This window comes from Cetorhinus maximus, chromosome 15 (assembly GCF_964194155.1).
Source record: "Cetorhinus maximus chromosome 15, sCetMax3.hap1.1, whole genome shotgun sequence".
NCBI classification, from domain to species: domain Eukaryota; kingdom Metazoa; phylum Chordata; class Chondrichthyes; order Lamniformes; family Cetorhinidae; genus Cetorhinus; species Cetorhinus maximus.
In genome coordinates, this window is record NC_135893.1 from 57,733,151 (window position 1) to 57,753,577 (window position 20,427).

The following is a 20,427-nucleotide window of genomic DNA, read 5'->3' on the forward strand; positions in this document are numbered from 1 at the left end:
TCACAGATGGTGGCTATTTGGCCCATCATGTCTGTGCTGGCTCTCTGAAGGAGCAATTCACCTAGTGCCACTCTCCCATCTTCTCCCTGTAGCCCTGCACATTCTTCCAGGGGAATAGTCCCAGCTTCTGCAACCTTTCTACATAACTGAAGTTCTTAATCTCTTGAAGCCACTCTCATGAATCCTTTCTGCACCCTCTCTAATGCTTCCATATCCTTCCTAAAGTGTGGTGCTCAGAACTGGACGCAATACTCAAGTTGAAAACAAACCAGCATGTCATACAGGGTTAACATAAATTCTATGCTTTTGTACTCCTTGCCTCTAAAGATAAAGCTCAGATGCCATATTCTTTATTGTCTGGTCTCAACCTGTCCTGCCACCTTCAATGATTATGCACATTTAAACCCAGGTCCCTCTGCTCCTGCACCCTTTGTTTCATATTATCTCTCCACATTCTACCTGAACAATGAATCACTTGAGACTTCTCTGCATTAATTTTCATCTCACTCATCCCATCAACCTATGTCCTTTTGAAGTCTTACACTGTTCTCCTCAGTTCCCAACACTTCCAAATTTTGGATTATCTGCAAATTTTGATATTGTGCATTCTACATCCAAGTCTAGGTCATTAATATACGTCAGGAAGAGCAAGGATCCTAACACTGATCCCTGGGGAACTCCACTATAAACTTTCTGTCAGTCTGAAAAACAATCATTAACCACTACTCCCTTTTTCTTGTCACTCTGCCAATTTCATATCCGTGTTGCTACTGTTCCTTTTATTCCATGAGCTCTAGCTTTGCTCACCAGTCGGTTATGTGGTACTTTATGGCCTTTTGGAAGTCCATGTATACCACATCAACAGCATTACCCTCATCAACCCTCCCACTGTGTGTCAGTGGTGGAAGGAGTAAATGTTTGCGGATGGGGTACCAACCAGGCTGCTTTGTCCTGGATAGTGTTAAGCTTTTTGAGTGTTGTTGGCGCTGCACTCATCCAAGCAAGTGGAGAGTATTCCATCACACTCACACACCACTTGCAGATGGTGGACAGGCTTTGGGGAGGAGGAGGTGAGTTATTCACCACAGGATTCCTAGCCTCTGATCTGCTCTTGTAGCCACAGTATTTATATGGCTAGTCCAGTTTAGTTTCTGGTCAATGGTAACCCCCAGGATGTTGATAGTTGGGGATTCAACGATAGAAATGCCATTGAATGTCAAGGGGCAACAGTTAGATTCTCTCTTTTTGGAGACGGTCATTGTCTGGCACGAATGTTAATTGTCACTTGTCAGCCCAAGCCTGGATATTGTCCAAATCTTGCTGCATTTGGACATGGACTGCTTTAGTATCTGTGGAGTTACAAATGGTGCTGAACATTGAGAGTCATCAGCAAACATCCCTACTTCTGATCTTATGATGGAAGGAAGGTCATTGATGAAGCAGCTGAAGATGGTTGGGCCTAGGACACTACCCTGAGGAAATCCTGCAGTGATGTACTGGAACTGAGATGATTGACCTCCAACAATCACAGCCATCTTCCTTTGTGCTAGTTATGACTCCAACCAGAGGGAGAGGTTTTTCCCCTGATTTCCAATGACTCCACTTCTGCTAGGGCTCCCTGATGCCACACTCGGTCAAATGCTGCCTTGAAGTCAAGGGCAGTCATTCTCACCTCACCTCTGGAGTTCAGCTCTTTTATCCATGTTTGAACAAAGGCTGTAATGAGGTCAGGAGCTGAGTGACCCTAGCAGAACCCAAACTGAGCACCAGTGAGCAGGTTATTGCTAAGAAAGTGACCCTCTCCATCACTTTACTGAAGGTCAAGAATAGACTGATAGGACGGTAATTGGCCAGTTTGGATTTGTCCTGCTTTGTGTGTATAGGACATACCTGGGCAATTAAGACCATAGAAAAGTTACTTTGCAGAAAGAGGTCATTTAGCCGATCGTATCTACGCTGGCCAAAAAAAAAAGGAAGAAACTATTTTACTCCCACTTTCCAGCACCTGGTCCGTAGCCTTGCAGGTTACAGCACTTTAGATGCAGATCCAGGCAGTGGATTCCAGATGCCCACCATTTTTTGTGATAAAGTTTTTCTTCATGTCCCCTCTAATCCTTCTGCCAATTGCCTTAAATCTATGCCCCTGGTAACTGACAGCTAGGGAAACAAATCTTCCCTGTCTCCCCTATCTAGGTCCCTCATAATTTTATACACCTTAATTAGCTCACTCCTTAGCCTCTCTGTTCCAAGGAAAACAACCCTATCCTAACCAATCTCTCCTCATTGCTGCAATTTTCAAGCCCTTGCAACATTCCTGTAAATCTAAATTTTCCACATAGCCAGGTAGATGCCAGTGTTGTAGCTGTGCTGGAACAGCTCGGCTAGGGGTGTGGCAAGTTCTGGAGCACAAGTCTTTAGTACTATTGCCGGGAATATTGTCAGGGCCCATAGCCTTTGCAGTATCCAGTGCCTTCAGCCGTTTTTTGATATCACGTGGAGTGAATTAATTTGGCTGAAGACTGGCATCTGTGATGCTGGGAATCTCCAGAGGAGGCCAAGATGGATCATCCACTCAACACTTCTGGCTGAAGATTGTTATAAATGCTTCAGCCTTTTCTTTTGCACTGATGTGTTGGGCTCCCCCATCATTGAGAGTAGAGATATTTGTGGAGCCTCCTCCTCCAGCGAGTTGTTTAATTATCCACCACCATTCACAGCTAGAGATGTGGCAGGACTATAGAGCTTAGATCTAGTTGGTTGTGGAATTGCTTAGTTCTGTCTGTCACTTGCTGCTTATGTTGTTTGACACTCGAGTAGTCCTGTTGTATAGCTTCACCAGGTTGACCCCTCATTTTTAGGTATGCCAGGTGCTGCTCCTGGCATGTCCTCCTGCACTCTTCATTGAACCAGGCTTGATCCCCTGGCTTGGTGCTAATGGTAGAGTGGGGGATATGCCAGGCCATGAGGTTACAGATTGTGGGTCGAGTACAATTCTGTTACTGCTGATGGCCCATAGCGCCTCATGGTTGCCCCATCTTGAGTTGCTAGACCTGTTAAAAATCTATCCCAATTAGCACGATAGTAGTGCCACACAACACGATGAAGGGTATCCTCAATGTGAAGACAAGACTTCATTTCCACAAGGACTACGTGGTGGTCACTCCCACCGACACGGTCATGGGCAGATGCACGTGTGGTAGGCAGGTTGGTTGGTGAGGATGAGGTCAAGTATGTTTTTCCCTCTTATTGGTTCTCTCACTACCTGCCACAGACCCAGTCTAGCAGCTATGTTCTTTAGGACTTGGCCAGCTCGGTCAGTAGTGGTGCTACCGAGCCACTCTTGGTGATGGGCATTGAAGTCCCCCACCCAGAATACATTCTGCGCCCTTGCCACCTTCAGTGCTTCCTCCAAGTGGTGTTCAACATGGAGGAGTACAGATTCATCAGCTGAGGGGGGACAGTACGTGAAATCAGCAGGAGGTTTCCTTGCCTATGTTTTACTTGGTGCCACAAGTTTGGAGTCAACTGTATACCACTGTGCCACCACCTCTATTGGGTCTATCCTGCTGGTGGGACAGGACATACCCAGGGATGGTGATGGTGGTGTCTGGGTATTATTATCTGTAAGCTATGATTCCATGAGTATGACTATGTCAGGCTGTGAGACAGCTCCCCCATTTTTGGCACAAGCCCCCAGATGTTGGGAGGAGGACTTTGCAAGGTTGACAGGGCTGAGTTTGCCGTTGTCGTTTCTGGTGCCTAGGTCGAAGTCGGGTGGTCCGCCATGTTTCGTTCCTTCTCGACTTGTTTTTAGTGGTTTGATACAACTGAGTGGCTTGCTAGGCCATTTCAGAGGGCATTTAAGAGTAAACCACATTGCTGTGGATCTTGAGTCCACATGTAGGTCAGACCAGGTAAAGGACATGAGTAAACCAGGTGTGTTTTTACGACAATCGACAATGGCTTCATGGTCATCATTAGACTTTTAATTTTAGATATTCATTGAATTCGCCATATGGCGTGGAGGGATTCAAACCCCAGTCCCCAAAGCTTTACCCTGGGTCTCTGGATTACTAGTCCAGTGACAATACCACTATGCCACCATGACAAGCTGTGCAACTGAACTCAATAAATCTGGTGGCTTGTGACTGTGAAAATTTGTTGTAGAAACTCAAATGGTTCACTCATGCCCTTTTGTGAAAGGATCTTCCAGCCTTGCCTGATCTGCATCAAAAAGTGACTGCAGTTCCACACTACATGACTGATTCTTAAAGCCCAGGGAGCAATTAATGGGTAATAAACGCTGCCTTGCTAGTGTCACCTGTATCCCAGAACAATTTATTTCAAAATAACATACTCCCTCTAGTGACAGGAATATATTTCTGATCCAAAAGTTAGCCAAATGGTTCAGCTAAATATAGGCAATTGTCTTCCTCTCAGGCAGATGTAAATGGCACTAATCTGAAAAAGAATAGGGTATTCTGCTTTGAAAAACAGCACCATAATAATGGTGGATCTACAGTAATGCGCCATTATTCTATTGCAGAAGATCCAGGAAATTATGGTACAAGTAACCTACGACACACCATAATTTTCTGAGAGATTTGTGCTGCTCTGCTGTTACCTTTGCCAAAACAGCAAGAAATTTTAGACTGGACTGTCATTTGATATTTATCCCTCAGCCAACAAACACTAAAACAGGTTATCCGGGTCATTTATCAGACTGCTGTTTGTGGGAGCTCACTGTGCATAAATTGTCTGTTACACTTCCTACATTACAACAGTAACTACCAAAGTACCCTGTAAAGTTACGTTGTTGCATGCAGCCAGTTTTTCCAATGCGCGGGAGCTTTAAGTATTCCACAGATGCATAATTTAACATGGAAAAAGGCCGGTGTGGTACCTTTCAGGCTACTGTATGGACGCATATGCATGCAGCTTAGCAGGAACATTTCAAGAGCTGTAAAGAGGTTTAGAACATCCTGAAGTTGTGAAAGGTGCTATATAAATGCAAGATATTCCTTTCTTTATGTGAGCCTTTCTTTATTTGTAGGCTTTGATGTTACCTGACTGGTCCACTGTAGTTGGGAGTGCCATGTTGCCAGTAGTGTATCATAGAACTCTGTTAGTTGGTGATTCAGATTGAAGTCACTCTGACACAGCTCCTGCCATGTGGAGACCAGTTGACTCTGAAGAATGCAAAGCACAAACACAATTAAATGAATACACACAGACACACACAGGGTGCTCACGCAGCTGTCTCCAGTACACTGTTTTACTTACCATTGTGTCCCAGCCTGAACAGCGAATGAGAGATGAACCCAAACCTGCAGTTCCTGGAAATCCATGCGGTGAAAGTTATTGAATAGCGATCAGGAGCAGGGTCACTAAACCCGCCACCCAATGCTGCCACCCAAGATGGGGTTAATAATAAGAGTGGAATCACATTCCAGGGGATATTTGGATGGAGAGGGACTGAAGGAGGAATGCGCTGTTAATGGCTAATTGACTACTTGCTATGTCTGAAATTAAAAGGGAACACAGGAGATCTTCCTCATCCCTGTGAGGCAGGGAATTTCCCACAGCTAATTGCTCAGCCCCACAACAGTAATTTCCACTGTTTCTCATGAACCCCAGCAGATATTTTACCCTTTTGACTTTAGGCAATTAAGCCTGCTTTGCATCCACTCCCTGCACTACCCCAAACCTGTAGAGTGTCTGGCCAGCTCTTGCTTTGAATACTAGGATGACAGCGTTGTATCCAACCTTGTGGCACTTGTAGTAGTAGGTCAGGAGCTGGGGCATTCGGTCCACTGCCACAAACACTTTGACAAAAAGCTGGGCCTGATCTGAAACAGAAACAAATACAAACAGGTAAATACTGCACAAAAACAGAATTACCTGGAAAAACTCAGCAGGTCTGGCAGCATCGGCGGAGAAGAAAGGAGTTGACGTTTCGAGTCCTCATGACCCTTCAGCAGAACTGAGTATAGTTAGGAGAGGGGTGAAATATAAGCTGGTTTAAGGTGGGGGGGAGAGAGAAGTTGAGGCGGGGTGGGGGGCGTTGGTTGTAGGGACAAGCAAGCAGTGATAGGAGCAGATAATCAAAAGATGTCACAGACAAAAGGATCAAAGAGGTGTTGAAGATGGTGATATTATCTAAGAAAATGTGCTAATTAAGAATGGATGGCAGGACACTCAAGGTACAGCTCTAGTGGGGGTGGGGTGGAAAGACTAACAAGGTATTAGTTGTAGATTTAAAAATAATGGAAATAGGTGGGAAAAGAAGAATCTATATAAATTATTGAAAAAAACAAAAGGGAGGGGGAAGAAATGGGGTGGGGATGGGGGGAGGGAGTTTAAGATCTAAAGTTGTTGAATTCAATATTCAGCCCGGAAGGCTGTAAAGTGCCTAGTCGGAAGATGAGGTGCTGTTCCTCCAGTTTGCGTTGGGCTTCACTGGAACAATGCAGCAAGCCAAGGACAGACATGTGGGCAAGAGAACAGGGTGGAGTGTTAAAATGGCAAGCGACAGGGAGGTTTGGGTCTTTCTTGCGGACAGACCGCAGGTGTTCTGCAAAGCGGTCGCCCAGTTTGCGTTTGGTCTCTCCAATGTAGAGGAGATCGCATTGGGAGCAACGAATGCAGTAGCTAAGTTAGGGGAAATGCAAGTGAAATGCTGCTTCACTTGAAAGGAGTGTTTGGGCCCTTGGACGGTAAGGAGAGAGGAAGTGAAGGGGCAGGTGTTGCATCTTCTGCGTGGGCATGGGGAGGTGCCATAGGTGGGGGTTGAGGAGTAGGGGGTGATGGAGGAGTGGACCAGGGTGTCCCGGAGGGAACGATCCCTACGGAATGCCGCCGGGGGGGGTGAAGGGAAGATGTGAACCTGCTGATCCCTAGATCTGTATTTATATCTTCCCCTACCCATAGTCTTGCCAGTCTATCCTTTCAGGTGAATGTAAAACACTCCACAGAAGAACTGAAGAGTTCTTCATTGTCCTGGTCAATATTTATCCCTCAGCTAACATCATCAAAGCCAGATGACTCAGTTATTATCACATTGCTGCTTGTGGGGTCTTACCATGTGCAAATTTGTTGCTGTGTTCCTTACATTACAACAGTGGCTACACTTCAAAAGTAGTTTATATGATCAAGGCTTTAAATCATTTTGGTGCATCCTGAAGTCATGGAAGATGCTATAGAAATGCAAATTCTTTCTTTTCTTTTAGTTACTGTTATGGTCTTCCGTGTGAGCAGGTTACCTTCTCCCAGACATCTCCAGCGCTGCACCACAACTAGTGCAAGCTGCTCAGAAGGCCCAGGAAAGGGGGAAGAGATGGAACGAACCCTGATGGCCATCCAGGTTGGCACTGGTTATCATTTTTAGACTTATTCCAGAAAGGCGTGTACTGTGGATTAAGGCCAATGCCTTCTCTGCTGATTCTTGAAAAAAAGGCCACATTATGCTACACACCAAGGATTTGAGGAATATTATAGGATCATGGCCTACAGTAGGCTTATCCTATTGTAGTGGCTGTGTAAATAGCCAAATTTTTAAATCAGAGAAAACCAGACAGCACAGAAGGAAGCCATTTGGCCTATCATTCTTGTGCCGCCTTTTTGAAAGAGCTATCCAATTAATCACAGAAAATGCTGGAAAAACTCAGCAGGTCTGACAGCATCTTTGGAGAAAGAAACAGAGTTAACGTTTCAAGTCCGTGTGACTCTTCTTCAGAGCTAAAGAGAAGTAGAAATGTGATGGAATTTATTCTGTTTGAGGGGGGTGGAGCAGGTAAAGCAGGATAGAAGGTCAGCGATAGGTGGGGGCTAAGGAGAAATTATAAAGATCTCATGGACACAAGACAAAGGAAGTGTTAATGGTAGTAGTGAAGACTAAAGAAGGTGCTGATAGTGACAAAGGTAAGTAAGCAGAACGTGTTAATAGCAGAACAAGGGTCAGTACTCTGTGAAAGAACAGCTTAGAACAAGTAACAGGCGGCCCCTTTTTGCAGGGAGGTGGGTGTCAGACCTGCTGAGATTTTCCAGCATTTTGTTTTTATTTCAGATATCCAACATCTGCAGTATTTTGGTTTTATCCAATTAATCACACTGCCCTGCTCTTTTCCATAGCCTTGCCATTTTTTCTTTCAAGTATACACCCAATTCTCTTTTGAAAGTTATTATGGGATCTGCTTCCACCACCATTTCAGGTAGCGAAAGCCAAAATATCCTAACTCACTGCACAAAATATTTCTCCTCATCTCACCTCTTGTTCTTTTGCCAATTACCTTAAACCTCTGGTTACTGATCCTCCTACCACTGGAAATAGTTGCTTCATACTTTATAAAAACCATTCATAATTTTGAATGCCTCAATTCTATCGCCCTGTAACCTTCTCTGCTTCAAGAAAAAAATTCAAACTTCTTTCTAATACATTGTTAAAAAAAACACTTTCAGAAAACACACAGGAAAGTCCATTGTGTTCTATGAATACGACCTAGGTTTCTGGTTTAATCCTGGAATCAGCTGACCTGTAAGAGGGGCGGATTGTGGGGCACAATCAGTTTCTATGTCTGAGCTATTCTGGGGGATAGTGGAGGAGAGACCAGTTGATCAGATCAGAAAAATCGGTCAGGGTTCTTTCAGGATTCTTATTTGTGATCAAATATCAACTGACTCATGGTGTGCCGCCGTTGGTTGAAGGCGCAACTGAACTTGATTGTGATGCCTTCTCAGTCAAATAGCCCAACCGCACTGATTACTTAGGCTGATGGTCACTTGGGGCACGCCACAACAATGCGGCTAACTCCACCACAGCTTCTGAAGAAGAGGGACAAAGAAGGCACTGGAAAGGGGGAAACGGATGAAAGCAAGCTGATCACCTTAGATCAGTGCTGACAAATGTGCTGTGAGGGACCAAGACCTCACCCTGCATTTCTTAAATAAAATATATGGAGACATGTTCATTGCTATTCCTAAAAATTTAAAACTGGACAAAGACCTAAAATGGCTGAATCTATGTCTGTCTGTGACCCTCAGAAACTACCTGGCAGTATCAGGGAAACTCACATCATCATCTCTGAACAGCCACTAACGACACATTGTGGGCCGCACAAACCAAATTCAAAAAGAGAACTATACATAGGCCATCGGTATTTCATAACCCAGGCTGGCCAACAGGAGTCTGCTTGTCTGCTTAGAGAAAGGGCCTCGCAACCTTCCTTTCAATTCTTAATGGTTGAGGCATTCAACAATCTCAGGAACCCAGACAAGGGATACAAACTCTTTATCAAAGGCAGTGTGAAGAGGTGGGTGTCATGTGACATGGACTTCTGGGTTGTGGCACCAGTAATATTGCCTTGTTGGATTGCAAAGTCTCAGTCTGCTATTTTACCATCTAACTAGCAGCATCACAGACAAGGAGCTCTGGTCCAGGTTGGACACCCAGCCCCATCTACACCGCTTCTGCTAGAAATTCTGTACCACTGTCTACAAGACTGACCATCTCTGCATGTCTATCTCATCATATGATGTCAATATCACTGGAAAAGTGAATTATACAGCATTGTTTTTCAATCCGCTGACCTCCGTGAAGGAATACCTATTGGACTTTGATTCTGGAAATTGGAACCCACGTGAAGCATTTTTTTTCCTGTGGTTTTTGTACTGTAAACCTTTCCTTTCTCTATCCCTCTTTTACTGTATGAACACAAAGGAGGCAATGTTGCAACCCTTCTCCTGCATTTTGTGTGTGTAAGTAAACTAACCCTTTGAGTTCATCCTATCTCGAGTTTGCTGTGGAGTTAGAAATAAAAATTGGACCACGCTAAAACTGAGGGCTGGGAAACAGGCTACCACTTATAAAAGAGGGAAACAAATCAAAAACAGCTTTCTATTTACGGACAGGTGGGTGAGAGGAGAGATTTGTGCTGTTTAATTTAACCCCCCTCCTGTCTTTGTTCTTAATATTCCCGATAGTTCTAAAAGACCACTGCTAATGAGTTAACCCATTAGCCTTTTGGTAAAACTTTTGGATTCCTGCTCCTTCTGCAACCTAACTCTCCATATCAAAGGAAAAACCCTGACTTCTTAAAAGTTCGTATTCTGGTGTCATTCACATTCCCTCCACTCAGTTCTCATTGTGAGTGATCAAAGATTACTCACTGATAGCCCCTGCTGTTTGTTTCCTAACTTTGCACCCAAGCTTCTCTCAGAATGTTAAGAACAGAAGATCAGTTGCCAGCATTCTCTTTCTCTCTGAAACAGCTATTCCGCTAGTCATAGTCATCCTTCACCCATGCTCACTGACCCACAACGGCTCCTGGTCCAGCAACACATCAATTTCAAAATTCTCATTTTTCCTTTCAAATCCCTCCATGCCCCTCCCCATCTCTGGGTTCTCCTCCAGTCAGATCTCTGCGGTCCTCCAATTTTGGCTTGTTGTGCATCCTTGATTTTAACCACTTCACTATTAGTGACCATGCCTTCAGCTGCCAGGGTCCTCAACTCTGGAGTTCCTTCCAGAAACTCCTTACCTTTCTAATTCTCTCTTCTCCTCTAAGATTTTCCTTCAAACCTACCTCTTTAACAAAGCCTTTGATCACGTGTCCTAATAAGTCTTTATGTGGCTCATCATCAATGTTATTCTGATAATTTTCTTGTGAAGCACCTTGGGCACCTTTACTGCATTAAAGGCACTATATAAATGCAAGTTGGTTGTTCATTTTGAAACAAGGGTGAACAGAACCAAATGTAACTGTGTACAAAGTGAATATGCCACACATCCCAACTGCACTCACAGAGCCCAGATCACTCACCAACAGACTGAGAGTTGAACGCAGCCACAATCTGTGTGCTCGCCATGGCTTCCAGCCGGTTCTTTAGCGCCTCGAGGTGAACACATTTCTCAGAATAATCTGGTGTGTCGACCAGCATTGCCAAGCTGTTCTGCATACTGGTCAGCTTGGCCGAGATAGTCTCAACGTCCTGTGGGGGGCAAATCGTTTCCATCACTGGATGCCACCACGTAAAGAGCAGCCACCCTTCCCCAGAGCAACCAAGACAATGACATATGGTAACCCCGGGTTCCCGATCTGGCTACTTCAGCAGAGAGTTGCAGTTTTTAAACAAACAGTAACCACCCTTCTTTTCTTGTGTTGGGGTGGGATGGCTGCATTGTTCCATGGGAACTCAGCAACCGTTGCCATCTCAGCCAAATCACTGTCTTTCATGGGTTGACCCTTACTGTAGTGTGGGTTAGCAGTTTCTTGACTACAATGGCCATCACAACTGAACTCAAGCCTATTCCCTTCTGATACATCCGTACACATGCATGTATACAGAGTCAACACACGCACACAATCCCAACTTCCCACTAGCAGACAGAGCCCAAGCTGATATTATCTGCTTCTCCATACCAAAAGCCCTTGGGCTATTTCTAAAATTTCTTACCTGACTGAGATTCCACAGCAAAACTCAAAACTGGCTCCTTCCACTCTGTACAACACAGGGCAGCACATTTACCAACTCAGTTTGATGCCTCATTTGAAAATGCCACCTGACAGTGCAGTGATCCCTGAGTACTGCATTGGGTGTGTCAGCCTGGATCATGTGCTGAAATCTCCGGTGTGGGTCTTGAGCTCACAACCTTCTGAGGTCAGAGCGCTGTCCACTGAGGCATGGCAGATATCCAATTAATTGACTGCACAGTTTTTTGAGGGACTTTTTCCCCATAGTGCCTAGAGCAGAGACAAGGAATTCACACTGTGGGCAACCTGAACCCATAATGGGTCACAGGACAACACAGCATGCTGCCAGCTCCACACCCTCGTACCAATACCATTTTATTATACTGCTGTTTGACTGAAATCTATGATAGTGCTGAACTGAAAAATATTCCGGTCCTACCTGCGACTTCAGTGTTTCTTCAATATCCGCACTGAGTGTGCTCCACTTGTCAGCCTCCTGCAGTGCCTCAGACGCTGCCTGCATCCTGGACTTTACTTCGTCAAGCTCGACCAAAACCTGCAGCATGCACCAACAAACAAATAAACACAAGCTGGTCATTGGAAAGGAGGACCATAAGACACAGGAGCAGAAATTAGGCCATTCGGCCCATCGAGTCTGCTCCGCCATTCAATCATGGCTGATAAGTTTCTCAACCCCATTCTCCCGTCTTCTCCCTGTAACCTTTGATCCCCTTACCAATCAAGAACCTATCTATCTCGGTCTTAAATACACTCAATGACCTGGCCTCCACAGCCTTCTGTGACAACGAATTCCATAGATTCACCACTCTCTGGCTAAAGAAGTTTCTCCTCATCTCTGTTCTAAAAGGTCTTCCATTTGCTCTGAGGCTGTGCCCTTGGGTCCTAGTCTCTCCTACTAATGGAAATATCTTCCCCACGTCCACTCTATCCAGGCCTTTCAGTATTCTGTAAGTTTCAATCAGATCCCCCCTCATTCTTCTAAACTCCATCGAGTATAGGCCCAGAGTCCTCAAACATTCCTCAAACGGAGGGGGAGCCCAGCTGATAATTCAGTGGCCAGTATCTTTTATTAATGGGCTCCTACCATGTGGATGTGGACTCACCTTAAGAGAAGCGCTGGAGAAGGAGCAAATAAGATTCACAAAGATGACACAAAAATCGAGAGGGTACAGCCATCAGCAAAGACTGAACAAGCTGGGGTTCTTTTCTCTGGAAAAGAGAAGACTAAGGGGTGACCTAAGAAAGGTTTAAAATTATAATGGACTTTGATTGGGTAGATGTAGAGAATTTGTTTCTACTTCTGGAGGAGACCACAACTACGGGGCCATAAATATAAAAAAAGCCACCAATGAATCCAATAGTGAATTCAGAAGAAACTTCTTTACCCAAAGAGCGATTAGAGTGTGCTACCACAAGTAGTCGAGTCAAAATACATGGATGCATTTAAGAAGAAGCTCAAGTAGTACAAGAGGGAGAAAGGAACAGAAAGGTATGCTGATAGGGTTAGATGAAGTGAGATGGGAGAAAACTCATGTGCAGCATGAACACCTGCATAGACCAGTTGGGCCAAATGGCCTGTTTCTGTCCTGTACATTCTATGTAACTAAGTGATTATGGATCTGCCACATGAAACAATGAGTGCTACTGACTGAGCCATACTGACAGGGAGGGCATTCAGTTCACATCTGGGGACAAGAATTTCCTCTTTTGTAAAAGAAATAAAGATATTTTGCATTTCAAAAACAACCACCCAACATGCATTGAGTAGGCTTGAAACTAATCCAAGCCTCAAATTATTCAACATCCTTACCTGCATGGATTGCGCTGTGTCCTGTTCAAATTTCCGAATATCTTCCTTGACAAGGATCATTTGCTCCTTCAGAAAGGAAGCTTCCTGTTTCAGAGCTTCCACATCCCTGAGAGCCCTGGGCATGTTCTGGAGTGCCTGGTGACTGGTCTCTGAGCGCAAAAGAGATTGTAAGGTAGAAAGGTCATGCATACGTCACACAACCAGACATTTTGTAACCTGCAATAACTTGAGAACTGACACATGAGATGGAGCAATCACAAGAATAAGAAACAGGTCCACACTGAACAGACCTGCTTCTAATCCAATCAATACTATGTAAATACAGACAAACTCCTTGGGGACCCTTTGCAAATACAATCACACTCCTCAGGGTCCTCCTGTAAACACTGACAAACTGTACAGCGATCCCCCATACTGACACACACCAGGTACCCCTTCTAAATAATGGCATATTCCCCAAGAATCCTCTGTAAATAATAGTACATTCCTCAGGGCTCCCCTGTAAATACTGACACCAGGGTACCCCACTAAATAATGGCACATTCCCCAAGAATCCCCTGTAAATACTGACACACTTCTGCAGGCCCCTGTAAATACTATGCACACCTTGGGACCCCCTTTAAATACTCACACATCCCATGGGATCCCCTATAAGTATCACCACACTCCCAGGAACTCCATGCAAATACGGATGCACTCCGGGGTCTTCCTTAAATAGTGACATATTCTCTGGGACCCACCTGCAAATGGGCTACTGGATGATTAATCCAAAGGCCCAGACTAATGCTCTGGGGACATGTGTTCTAAACCCACCACGGCAACTGGTGGAATTTAAAATCAATTAGTAAATCTGGAATTGAAAGCTAATCTCAGTAATGGCGACCAAGAAACTATCATCAATTGTCATCTGGTTTACTAATGACCTTGAGGAAAGGAAATCTGCCATCCTTACTCAGTCTAAACTACATGTGACTCCAGATCCAGAATAATATGGTTGATTCTCAACTGCGTTCTGAAATGGTCTAGCAAGCCACTCAGTTCAAGGGCAATTAGGGATGGGCAACAAAGGCTGGCCTTGCCAGTGACACCCATACACCATTAAAGAATATGTAAAAAAAATTACTGGCAGACTCCCCTGGGGCCCCTCCTGCAAAGACCGGCGCACTCCCCAAGGCCTCCCCCGCAAAGACCGGCGTGCTCCCCAGGGCCTCCCCCTGCAAAGACCGGCGCGCTCCCCAGGACCTCCCCCTGCAAAGACCGGCGCGCTCCCCAGGGCCTCCCCCTGCAAAGACCGGCGCGCTCCCCAGGGCCTCCCCCCGCCGCTGCAAAGACTCAGATGCTCCCTGAGACCCCCTCTGCAAAGATAGACACACCCCTATCCTCCCTGCAAATACTGACACCCCTGGACCCTACGCAAACAATGATACATTCCCGGAGTCTTCCTGCGATAATGACGTATTCCCTGGGACCTCCTGCAAATACTAACATGCTCCCGGGGGCCCCTTATAAATACTGGCACACTCCCAGGTACTCCCTGTAAATATTGACAGATTCCAGGGTAAAAGAACACACACCCAGGTAATTTGCAACACACCCGCACCTTCAATGGCATTGTTCACCTCCTGAATGAACAACTGCAACTTCATCACCAGAGTGGCAGCATGACTGTCCACCTTTCCAGGTTCCTCCTCCTGAACAGTCTTGAAAGCCCCATTCACCCAGTCCTTGACATCAAAGTTGTTGTCCAGGAATTTCGAGAAATCCATTCTTCGTGCTTTAAAAATAGACGAATCTCCTCCTGTGGAAACAAACTGTACTTCAACAAAGTCCCAACCATTCAACGTTCTGCCATGTCCAAGAGGAAACATATGCAAGTGTGAGGAAAGAGGCTGCATGGTAGAAAAATACTAGAAACACTCAAGTCAGGGGAAAAACAGCAATCAACAACTCAGATGTTCCCAGAAGGTCAACAGTTTGAAGTATTGACTGCAGTTTTACCCACAGATGCTGACTTGATGGGTGTTGCCAACTGTGTGTTTTTATAAACAAAAAACTACTGCGGATGCTGAAAATCCAAAACAAAAACAGAATTACCTGGAAAAACTCAGCAGGTCTGGCAGCATCGGTGGAGAAGAGTCGACATTTCGAGTCCACATGACCCTTCAACAGAACTGTTCAACTTGAAACGTCGACTCTTTTCTTCTCCACCGATGCTGCCAGACCTGCTGAGTTTTTCCAGGTAATTCTGTTTTTGTTTTGTGTGTTTTTATTTCCATACTTAGGAACACAAAAACAGGAGGCCATTTGGTCCCTTGAGCCTGTTCTGCCACCATTCAGTAAGATCATGGCTAATCTAATCTTGGCCTCAACTCCACTTTCCATAACCTTTGACCTCCCTTAGAGTTCAAGAATCTGCCTATCTCAGCTTTGAATATATTCAATGACTCAGCCTCCACAACTGTCTGGGGCAAAGAATTCCAAAGACTCACAACTCTCAGAAGAAATGCATCATCTGCTTAAATGGGAGATCCGTTATTTTGAAACTGTACCCCCTAGTTCTGGATTTCTCGAGGGAAAACATCCTCTCAGCATCTATCCTGTCAAGCCGCCTCAGAATCTTATATTTCAATAAGATTGCGTCTTATTCTTCTAAACTAAAATGAATGCAGGCCCAAAGGCAACCCTTTCCTCCCAGGAATCAGCCTAGTGAACCTTCTCTGAACTGCCTCCAATGCAGGGAAAGCAGCTGATTGGTGAGTAGGATTGGTGAGTATTTCTAGTCTTTAAAGTAAAAGTAAGGTCTTTAGTTTGTGTTTAGGTCTCTAATCTTATCTTTTCTCTTTTTCTTAAAAAAAGCTTGTTAAGTATAAGATCGATACTGGTGTAAAAAAACTACTTACAATAAAGCGTAAAGAGCGGGGGATTCTTCAAGTGTAAAGGGCAGGGATACTAATTAGTAAATTAAATAAAATACGATAATGATGGCAGGACGGGTGATGTGTTGCTGCTGCAGCATGTGGGAGCCTGCTGGACACCAAGGTGATCCAGAGCGAACACATCTGTATTAAGTGTTTGCAGCTCAAGGAACTTCAGATCCGAGTTGAGGAGCTGGAGTCCGAGCTGCAGACATCACGCCACATCAGGGAGGGGGAAAGTTACCTGGACACTTTGCTCCAGGAGACAGTCAGACCCCTCAGATTAGGTCATTCAAATTTGGCCTGTGATCAGGGAGAGAAGGGTGTGGCTATAGGTATGGGGTCCCAGTGGGTAGCATTCGAGGAGCCTTGGCCCCTACAATTGTCCAACTGTTACAAGGTTCTTGCAAGCTGTGTGGATGAGAGTGGGGACTGAGGGAGGATGAGCAAACTGACTACGGCACCATGGTACAGGGAACCATTCAAGTTGGGGGGAGGAAATAGGAACGCAATAGTGGTACGGACAGTATAATTAGGTGGTTAGATACTGTTCTCTGCAGCTGTAAGCATGAGTCCCAAAGGGCTGGAGAGGAACTTGGAGTGGGAGGAGAGGGATCCAGCTGTCATCATCCACGTTGGTACCAACGACATTGATAGGACTAGTAAGCAGGTTGTGCTGAAAGAATTCGAATAGTTAGGTGCTAAATTAAAAAACAGAACCTCCAAGGTAATAATCTCGGGATTATTATCTGAGCCACGGGCAAACTGGCATAGGGTAAATAAAGTCAAGGAGTTAAATGCATGGCTCAAAGATTGGTGTGGGAGGAATGAGTTTCAGTTCATGAGGCACTGGAACTAGTAGTGGGGTAGAGGGCAGCTGTTCTGGTGGGACGGGCTTCACTTGAACCCAGAGTCCTGGCGAATCAAATAACTAGGGCTGTAGAGAGGACTTTAAACTAAATAGGGGGTGGGGGTGGGGGGGGGGGGGGGAGAGAAGAGGAGGGATCTGGAGAGGGGATATGTAGGCTTACAAAGTAAAAGGATATGGCAGCATTGCAGGGCAGCTATTTAGGTAATGATTCCCAGAGTGTGACAGGAAGGGACAGTGTACAAACAAAAAAAAAAAGCAGCAAATAGGGTCAAAGGGGAAAACAAATAGTAAAAAGGCAAAATGAACAGCTCTTTACTTAAAGGCACACAGTATTCGAAACAAGATAAATGAAATAACGGCACTAAAAGATGTTAATGGGTAAACTTAAATAAGGGTAATTACAAATGAATGAGGGCAGAGTTCACTGGAGTGGACTGGGAAAGGAGTTTAGCAGAAAAGATGGTTGATGAACAATGGCAGACGTTTAAAAAAACAGTTCATGACTCATAACAAAGATGTATCCCAGTGACAAAGAATGATTCTAGGAAGATTAACCAAGAAAGTTAAGGATAGTATCAAATTGAAAGAAAAAGAAACATACAATGTGGCAAAGATTAGTAGTAAACCAAAGGATTGGGAAAGTTTTAAAAACCAACAAAAGGTGACCAAAAATATAATAGAGGGAGAAAATAAACTTTGAGGGTAAACTAGCAAGTAACATAAAAACAGATAGTAAGAGCTTCTTTAAAATATATAAAAAGGGAGGGAGAGGCCAAAGTGAACATAGGCCCCTTAGAGAATGAGGCTGGGGAAATAATAATGGGGAATCAGGAAATGGCAGAGGGGTTGAATAAATACTTTACATCAGTCTTCATGGTAGAAGACACCAATAGCTTTCTAAAAATGCTACATAATCAAGGGGCAAATGGAAGAGGGAGGAAATAAATACAATAACTATCACGAGAGAAAATGTACTAGGGAAACTAATGGGGCTAAGTCCATCAGGATAAGGCCTTATGGGTTGCATCCTAGGATATTAAAGGAAGTAGCTAGAGATAGTGGGTGTTGATGGAAAACTTCCAATGTAACACCCTCATTCAAAAAGGAGACAAAAAAGCAGGTAAATATAGGCCAGTCAGCTTAACATCCGTCACTGGGAAAATGTCTGTTATAAAGGATGTAACAGCAGAGCATTTAGAAATGCATAATATAAATCAAGCAGAGTCAACATGGCTTCATGAAGGGGAAATCATGCCTGACAATTTATTCAAATTCTTTGAGGAGGTAACAAGCAGGATAGATAAAGGGGAACCAGTAATGTAATATATTTGGATTTCCAAAAGACGTTCAATAAGGTACCGCACATAAGGCCACTTAATAAGATAAGAGCCCATGGTGTTGGGGATAGTATATTAGCATGGATAGAGGATTGGCTAACTAAGAGAAGACAGAGTTGGGATAAGGGGGACATTTTCAGGATGGCAACCTGTAACTAGTGGAGTGCCACAGGGATCTGTGCTGGGGCCACAATTATTTACAATATATATTAATGACTTGGATGAGGGAAGGGAATGTACTGTCGCCAAGTTTGCGGATGACAAAAATAGGTGGGAAGGCAAGTGGTGAGGATGACACAAGGAGTCTACAGAGGGATATAGACAGGTTAAGTGAGTAGGCAAAAACTTGGCAAATGGAATATAATGTGGGAAAATGAGAGGTTGTGCACTTTGGCAGGAAGAATAGAGGAGCTGAATATTATATAAACGGAGAAAGACTGCAGAAAGCTGCAGCACAGGGATTCCGGGTGCATGAATCACAAAAAGCTAGCATAGAAGTTCAGAGGTAATAGGGAAGGCAAATGGAATGTTGGCCTTTATTTCAAAAGGGAATGAGGTATAAAAATAGGGAAGTCTTGCTAAAATTATACAAGGCACTAATTAGACCACACCTAGAATATTGTGAACAGTTTTGGTCTCCTTATCTAAGGAAAGATATACTGGCATTGGAGGTAGTTCAGAGAAGGTTCACTAGGTTAATCCCAGGTATGGAGGGGTTTTCTTATGAGATCTTGAGTAGGTTGGGTTTATTCTCATTGGAGTTTAGAAGAATGAGAGGTGACCTTATTGAAACACAAGATTCTTAGGGGCTTGACAGGGTAGATGCTGAGAGGTTGCTGAAAGTCTAGGACCAAAGGGCATAATCTCAGAGTAAAGGGTCACCCATTTAAGACAGAGATGAGGGAATTTCTTCTCTCAGACAATAGTGAATCTGTAGAATTCTTTACCGCAGAGGGCTATAAAGGCAGGATCTTTAAGTATATTCAAGGCTGAGATAGGCAGATTTTTAATTAGTAAGGGAGTCAAGGGTTGTGAGGAAAAGGCAGGAAAGTGAAATTGAGGATTATCAGATCAGCCATGTAATCATTGAATGGTGGAGTAGACTCGATGGGTCGAATGGCCTACTTCTGCTCCTATGTCTTATAATCTATAATTTCCTGTTTTGTTTCCTTCTTTTCATGAATAGGGCCATTACATTTATGGCTTTCCAATCCACTGGGACCTTTCTGGAATCCAGGGAATTTTGGAAGGTTGCAGCTAATTTATCCATCATCTATGCAACCACTTCTTTTAAGACCCTAGGATGTAGGCCATCATTTTCAGGGGACTTGTCAGCCTTAAGTCCCATTTGTTTTCCTAGAACTTTTTCTCTAGTGATAATTATTTTAAGTTCCTCCTTTCTGCCCCCAAATTTTCTACTATTACCATTAATCTTTTTAGTGTCTTCTACTTCTACTGTGTATCTGAGGACAGATGCAAAATATTTGTTCAAGCTCAAAAAAGGTGGAGGTGAGGTAGAATTGAGTGCCATTGGCTTACTTTTGGAAACTGACACTTCCAGTTGATGTGACTGAGGGTAGCATGTAGCTAAGAAATAGGTTTGAACCAAGGATAGATCCTTAGGGGATACAAGAGGTAATGGTGTAGTAGAGGGAAGAGAAGCCATTGCAGGTGATTCTCTGGTTACGATTAGATAGTTAAGAATGGAACCCGGCAAGAGACTTAGAAAGAGCGCGAGAGGCAGCAAGAGGGAGACTCCCGGCAAGAGGCTAAAAAGAGCGAGAGAGGGAGACCCCCAGCAGGAGGCTATCCAGTTCAGTCCATTCAGTTGTTTGGAGAAAAATTTAAAAGTGATGTCAAGGAAACAGGCAAGTGATCAGTTGGTGAGTATTTTGCTCATTTATCTTTCAAAACTCAGGTAACTTACTAATAAATCCTTACAATTACTAATATTAGTAAACTTTACTAGCAGTAATAAAGCTTATTGGGAGTAGCAGGGTTTATT

At 44.2% G+C, this 20,427-nt stretch overlaps 1 protein-coding gene across 7 annotated transcripts in view; it reads right to left on the reverse strand.

Annotated features, from left to right (window-relative positions):
* The window catches only part of cog7 (component of oligomeric golgi complex 7), a 63,774-nt gene that overhangs the window by 32,652 nt on the left and 10,695 nt on the right, over positions 1–20,427 (reverse strand). For 3 of the 7 annotated variants that reach the window (XM_078558442.1, XM_078558443.1, XM_078558444.1), the window contains 6 exons: positions 14,900–15,097; positions 13,300–13,448; positions 11,908–12,024; positions 10,818–10,986; positions 5,767–5,849; positions 5,067–5,189 (listed from right to left, as the gene is read on the reverse strand). In XM_078558442.1, coding sequence (XP_078414568.1) covers positions 5,067–5,189; positions 5,767–5,849; positions 10,818–10,986; positions 11,908–12,024; positions 13,300–13,448; positions 14,900–15,065 — 807 coding nt within the window. In that variant the 5' untranslated portion in view covers positions 15,066–15,097. Of the gene's footprint in view, positions 1–5,066; positions 5,190–5,766; positions 5,850–10,817; positions 10,987–11,907; positions 12,025–13,299; positions 13,449–14,873; positions 15,098–20,427 lie in introns of those variants that run through there. The other 4 variants (XM_078558445.1, XM_078558446.1, XM_078558447.1 and 1 more) reach the window with 2 other exon arrangements.